Below are 6,923 nucleotides of genomic sequence, written 5' to 3'. Positions count from 1 at the left end.
GCAGCGTCTCAGAGGCAGCAAACCAAGGGCCAGGCCCCGGGAAATAAAAGGCAAGACCGTTCACCTCCAGCCGTGGCCCCAAAGCAAACTTAAAAATGTTTTAGAGGGAGGGGGGGCACCCTCATCTATGAGCTGAGGGCTCTGGACCTCGGATGGGGTGGTTCCGGGTGGGGCCCAAACCTAAGACTCTGATTCACAAGAGGGGGAGACACAGACCATCCACGCTAATGGAGACACTGGAGTGCTCAGGCCGAGAATGTTTTTATTCTACCCACCACATCTCATAGAACGGGAGGTGAATAGTAAAAAGTGCATTTTTTTTTTAAAAAAAGCAGGATTCTAAGACGTAAGCTAAGACCCCGCCTGTCGCGGGAACAAGAGGTCCTCAACCGTGGTTCCCGCAAGCAGTAACAAGTGCCCTCGACACTTGGGGACGTGGGGGAGTAGGACCTTGCGGATAAAGCCAGGATCCCCTCCCATCTTTTCCCCGGGAGGGGATTCCAAACCAGAAGGTCACTTTCTCCGTGCCGGCTGGCTCCCTCCCATCATTCAGGCCACAGAGCAGTCCCAGAGGAAGGCTGGGCACCTGCACGGGGTCAGGGAGTTGGGGGTGTGATTCGGGGCAGACACTGACGGGCACTGGGTCCCTGCATGAATCCCGAAGCAAAGGGGCGATGCGGCGTGGGCTGTGTGGAAAGTCGATGCCTAGTCTTTCCGGAAGCAGAGGACACAGAGGGAGGGGTGTGTGTGTTTGTGCTGGGAACGGGGGGTCCTGTATTGCTGGTGATGCCGGTCGCCTTGCCCCCCCAAAGGGGGACGAGGGGAGCCCCATCTGACCGCCTGGGTGGGGACCGTGGAGGAGAGAGCCACCAAGGGTGCCGTCCCGCGGAGAGCCTGGCAGGCCCGCCCCGTGGCGTCCAGCCGCCGCCGCGTGTCCCCTAGAGCTCCTGGGCCTGCGGCCCCACCGCCTGCTCCTCCACGGGCTGCACGGCCTCCTGCACGTAGACGATGAACTCCGAGGCCTCCCCGCCCTGAGTGTAGACGGTCACCGTCTCGATGCCCTCCACGTCGTCAGAGGACACCACGAGGTGGTGCTCCTCAGCCAGCTCCACGGAGGCCTGCTGGAGGGTCTCCTGGATCATGACCGTGTGGTTGGAGCTGGGCTCCTCGTCCGTGACCTGTGTGAGGGCAAGAGAAAGGTCACACGGGTCCTGCTTCTGGGTCGAGCCACGACAACAGAATCACAACTACTGCTGACGGAGCGTCTGGTAGGTTCCGGGAGCTCGACCCACCGCACACGGGGCCCTGCGCGTGCTCCCGTCCCTGCTTTATGGACGAAGAGAGGGAGGCTCCACGCCGCAGAGCGACACGGCCAGAGGCCCCAGCAGCGGCAGGTGGCGGAGCCCGAGCTGACACCCAAAGTCCAGGCTCTTCTCTTGACGCCAAGCTGCCTCCCAGGGGCGCGGGGGTGGCCAAGGGTGTGCGGGTTGGAGGGCAGCGCACAGATTATGTACTGCAACCGTGTCGAGGGTTGGGTGGGCGGCTCCTGGAAATTCAAAGCTGGGCCATTTGGAGCTGAGAAAGGGGCTTAGGTTTATCCCGGGTTTTCTGGCTTTCCACACACTGTGGGAGCCCAGCCCCTGTATTGCAGATCAGTCTCGCACTGGGAAAAAGGAGATGTTCCTGCAAGACTGATTCCCCCCAGATGCAGCCCACCAACACCAATGCCTTAGCTATCTGCGGGACGTGGCCGGTGGAGGGAGCCCCCGCCCCCCGGGGCTGGGCAGGAGAGTCTGTGGGGACATCTGTCAGTGGAGGGCACCTGAATTGTACAGCCAGGCCACTGTCCAGAGCTCCAAGCAGGCGGGTTCCAGACAGAGCCAATTCCGGTAGTGCTGATGCCCAGCGTCCCTGACCCCGCGGGCTCTGGCCTGCTTTAAATAACAACCGTCTTTGATCTCGGGGAGAAAAGTCATCGAAAGAACATGGGGAAGGTTTAGGAGGAGCTGGGAGCCTGAGGCCGCAAAAATAACGGAAGGGTTAGAAGAGAAGGAGGGCATGGGATTGCTCTCTAAGGGAATCAGAGTCCTCAGATGTGTGCAGGGATGTGAGGCAGGGGCTGGGGTCCGAACGGCAAGGCCAAAGGAGTCCCTTGGTCAACACGGCCCTTGGTCCTGCGCTAAGCAGGGCTCGAACGGCTGCTCGCCACGATTAGCTGTGAGGCCACACACCTACCCTACAACCCTCAGTTTTCTCATCTGTGAACGGGGGACTAATGCCCACTTCAGGGGGCTGGAGGAAAGATAAAAGACATTCTACACGCGAAGTGGGTGTTTAACCACACCACGGCCCTTCCGGCACCCGCAGTATTCGTCGGACATGACTTTCGTAAACACCAGCTGCCTGAAAGGTACTGTGGCCTGTCCGTCACTTGTGACTTCCTCCCCTCCTCCAAACCTGTCCTCTTCCCACACCCCACCAGACCACGCTGCGCTCCGTGCGGGCAGGGGCTGCGGAGTCCAGGCACAGCTCTCCCCCAGGGCCAAGCTGGATGATTGGCACACACGAGTACGTATTTGCTGAGTGATGCCCCACCAGGTACCAGAGGCCGTGACAGGCGCGGTGGAAAACCACAGTCCAGCGGGGCAGACGCAGGGGCCGAGGGGCCCGGCAGTGCCTGGGGGGTGGGAGGGGCCGGTGGCCAGGGAACATCTCTGGAGGAGAAGCGGGGAGGGATGCCAGGCAGGGCGGGTAGAAGGAGCAGTGACCCCAGGGACTGAGGGGAAAGGCGGGTGCGCTCAGGTGGCCTCCGGGAGCTCCCAGTCATGGCACCTGACTCCTCTCCCAGCTGGTGTCTAGAGAAGCCACCTTCTCCCTGCCCGTCCGTCTGCAACAACCACGACTCCATGCTCCCCTGGGACTGACCCAAGTGGCTTCCAGGGGTCCCCCTCCGGCCCTGTGACAGTACTGTACCCTGTGAGCAGGTAGGGCTGTGTCAACAGGGGGATTAGGTTGCACTTAGAGGAACGGGAAGGCCTTTCTGGGGAGGGCACCACATGAAGCTACGATCAGGAGGAACTGCTAATGTGGACTGGAAGAATTCACCAGAAGCAGAGACCTATCCTGAGTGGAAACTCTTAACACATTTAGCCTGATTTGTTTTTCTACAGTGAATCACGACCTTTTCTTTTTTTTTTTTTCTTTTATGTTTGCTTCCATTTCATTTAAATGGGAAAATGTACTGTGCACCCAGACTTTAGAAGCAAATATTGATTTATTTCACACTGAAAGAGAGTGCCTGGCAGAAGGCTGGGGAAAGGAGGGGAACAACAAATGCTTTTTTTCCCCTTAACTGTCAGGAAATTCTACACAAAGGAAGAGGTGCAGGGGCGGGGTGATCCGTGCTGAGGGCCTGGGACCTTCCACGTGCCAAGTAAGCCTGCTGCACCTCAGGTAAACGGATGATGCGATAAAAATGTTGAGATCAACCAGCACACGAGCTCTGAGACACACACACTCCTGGGCACGGGAGACGCGAGGCAGTCACAACAGCGAGTTTCCACTGGCTAAAAACGCCTGTCCCTGTGAATGACACGGACACCACGACGGCCCCGTACTGACGAGGGCCGCAACCAGTGCCGTGGACACGGGAACCCTGCCCCCGCGTAGGCCACAGCCTCCCGTGTCCATGATAGTGGGGTTCTCTGGAGCCAGCCCAGGAGGAGGGGGAGGTCCCGGGATGACCCAGACATGGCCTCTGCCCACAGACATGGGGAGGAAGACAGGCAGAGACCAAGTGAGGCCGCCGCGCTTGGAATAACGGTAAACCAAGTGCTTATTACTGTCGCGTGGGGGCCCGGGGGCTGCGTCGTGGAGGGTGGTGCTGTCCGCGGTGGCGGCAAAAGGCTTCGCAGACAGAGAGGGGCTAGTGAGCATCTCCCAACCAGCAGACCCACCAGGCAGAGTTCTGTCTTCCCCTTTCCAGAAGGCTCTGCACCATCTCACATTGCTGAGCCGACCTCAGCTTTACTCACTGGGACACCCTCTTTGCTGCTTCCACAGCCTCACCTGGGCTCTGTTCTGAGCCCTCTCGCACACTCCAGGCTCCCCGTCCTCGGCCTCTGCTCTGGACCCCTCTCTGCATCGAGGCTCTGCTCCCGGTTGAGCCAGAGGCGCCGGGCCCCACCCTGAGCTGCAGGCCACGGGGCCATCTGCTCGTGGGAGGCCCTCCGGGGGCATCTGTCCAACGTGCCAAAGTCACAGGACGGAGAGAGCACTGGGAAGGAGCGGCAGCGAGGTTCACAGTCAGGTCCGGAAGGGCTTCCCTCAGATGAGGGACTAAGACTTCGTTTTACAAAGGAAGACACGAACGGTTTTCCAAGAAGGGCCAGCATCACCCCATCTATGAAACCCCACCAATCAAAACTTGCCTAACGTGAGAGGTCAAGACTCCCTGAGTGTTACACTTGTCTCACTGTCCCTTTACATGTATACGTGCATTTGTTTGTATCGCCTTCTCGAAGGATGAAGTCTGTCCAAAGACAACCCTTTTCCCTTTCTGTTTCTGTTTTGTGTCTTCAGTTTTCAGCTCCAGGGTTTTGTGCGACACAATCACCATTCACTCCATCCACTGCTAATGCTGAGAGCACACAGTACACCTTCCCAACACGGGCTTTCGGGCTTAATTCACCAGGGAGAGAGATGGCGACGAAGGCAAATGTGACTTTTGCAGGAGTCCTGCAAAGAGCGTCCTTCTGGGGGGGGGGGGGGGGCACAGGCATAAGAGGGTCCGCGTGCCGCTGCTCCATCACCTTACCGAGTCCCGAAACCTAACTCACGACGGCCACGGTTCCCGAAGCCTGCCTGGGCCTGCTGCAGGACAGTGTTAATGTTTTCAGGAGCCTTTGTGAGCCAGGGGCCCTGCCAGGCCAGCTGTCGTTGACCTACAGCTGATCCGGGAACGGAACACAGCGGAGGGAGCCCCTCTCCGCCCTCCACGCCCCACGTTTCATGTTCGTGCAAACCGTGGACCTTCCGCGTCCCATGGGGCCCGGCGTCCAGCTGGCCGGCCCTGGACGCACAGTGCCTCGTGCTGGGGCCTTTCTGAATGAAATCTTCAGTAGCCCAGTGACTCACCGGGGGTCAAACAGCTGGAAGGCAGCAAGAGCTGGACCTCGGTCTGGGTGACCCCCCCCCCCCCCCCCGGCCAGAGACCCTCCTCAGCTGGTGTGGTGTGACAGCGACTAATGGGATTCCGTGTCACCGATCAATCAGGTTACATGATTACCTTCCACAACCCAAAGGCTTTACAGCTGCCCGTAAAGCCCTCAACCATTTCCTCCATTCAGAATCATCTCTCGTAGCTTCAACTATTAGCGCAGGCTTAAAATTGTTCCCCACGGTAGACATAATATGGCTTCACAATGTCATTATCCCCTGAGATGGGTTTCCCCAATTCCGTATCTAACATATCTTCCAGCTAAATTATTAGCAGCAGAGATAGCTTAATAGAAAACCTTAACCCACGGGACTGTACAAATTACTCACTAAGTCAGGCTCCGAGTTCTGCAGCTCTAGGATCTACACCAGCTGGCTGTCTGCTGGGTTCTACTTCTGCCAAGGACGGTCTTCCTGCCGAGGCCCAGCGCTTCTGTGGCCGCCAGCCCCCCTGGTCCGCTCGAGGGCAAGCGCTGATGGGGATGGGGCGGGCCAGCAGCCCAGCTGCCCCACTGTCTCGCTTTCTCCCTACCCCCCTGCCTGCCCTAGTGCTCCCCTTGCTCCTGGTCCCCCGTCTGCTTTTCTCTGTAAAAACCTTTCTGGGCAGGTTGTCCGTTCTCATTCCCAACGTTCGAGAAGCGGCCCCCGCTGGGGGAGCCCTCAAGGAAGAGGGGTTCCCTGCGCTCACACGCTCCATACGGAGCCTGTGCAGAGCCCTCACCCGGCTCTGTATCACAGCCCATCCTGCACAGATCTCCCCGATGTGCCTGCAGCTTCTGGAGAGCAGGGACGGGCTCCTGTGTCCCAGCCCGGCGCCACGGTCTGAGCGGACACACGGGGGGCGCCGGTGCCACCTACAGAACTATCCGGGGGTAGAACCTGGAAGCCATCACAGAGGGAACAGCTTGGAGCTGCCACCACCCCCCAGGCCAGGCCACTGCTGGCCCTGGGGTCTGTCTGACGGGAGCCCTCCCAGACCACAGGGAGGCTCAGAGGCAAACTGTCCACACAGGGATCCGCTTTGGCTCCGAAAGTCCTGAATGTCCACCCCTTATTTTACGGGAGAGGGGCAGGCTCAGAGAGGAAGGAAGCTGCCCAGGTCTTCTGACTCTTGGTCTGAAAAATCTCCAGCCTGCACAAGGTGGCCTCACACCGGCCACGACGCAGGGCTGGTTCCTGGGAGAACACGGTCGGCCCGTCTAGCCTGGGGCCCGGGCCACGGGTGAACACAGCAGACACGTAACAGAGTGAGGACACACATGAACACAGCTCTGCGGCTCCCGGATTCGGCTGCCTCTCACCGCCAAGGGCGGTCCCAGCAGTCTGTGCGGAGGGAGGGGAGGGGCACGTGCGGATGCCGCGGGAAGGATTTTGTTTCTGCCGTAGCGGCCGGTCGTCACAACACCCTTCGAGGATTCAGTGCCCTGCTCCAGAGAAGCGTGGGGCTCAAGGGAGGCGGAGAGCTCTCCCTCAGGGCTCTGCCCCCGCGCTCTGCCCCCTCCCACACCCACGCGCTTGGACGCCAGGCCAGGAGATACTTCGGTCCGGGCCACACAGCAGCCCCCGGGCTGCCACGCCTTTGACGGGCAGACAGATGATTGGGGCTCCTCACCCACGGCACGGGACCGCCCCTCTTCCTGGTTCTCCTGTTGGCCTCCCACATCCAACCCTGGCATCATCCGTCTTCACAGCTCCATTTCCGCTTT

The 6,923-nt window shown here is 59.7% G+C and overlaps 1 protein-coding gene across 2 annotated transcripts in view; it reads right to left on the bottom strand.

Moving 5' to 3' along the window:
- Nucleotides 1-245: 245 nt before the first annotated feature.
- The window catches only part of ZFAT (zinc finger and AT-hook domain containing), a 190,622-nt gene continuing 183,944 nt past the window's right edge, over nucleotides 246-6,923 (bottom strand). For both annotated transcript variants that reach the window (XM_049633451.1, XM_049633452.1), the window contains one exon: nucleotides 246-1,178. In XM_049633451.1, the coding sequence (XP_049489408.1) occupies nucleotides 939-1,178 (240 nt within the window). In that variant the 3' untranslated portion in view covers nucleotides 246-938. The remainder of the gene's footprint in view (nucleotides 1,179-6,923) is intronic.

Source organism: Panthera uncia, chromosome F2 (genome assembly GCF_023721935.1).
Source record: "Panthera uncia isolate 11264 chromosome F2, Puncia_PCG_1.0, whole genome shotgun sequence".
NCBI lineage: Eukaryota > Metazoa > Chordata > Mammalia > Carnivora > Felidae > Panthera > Panthera uncia.
Note: the sequence above shows the minus strand (reverse complement) of the source record. Positions and strands in the feature narration are given on the sequence as shown.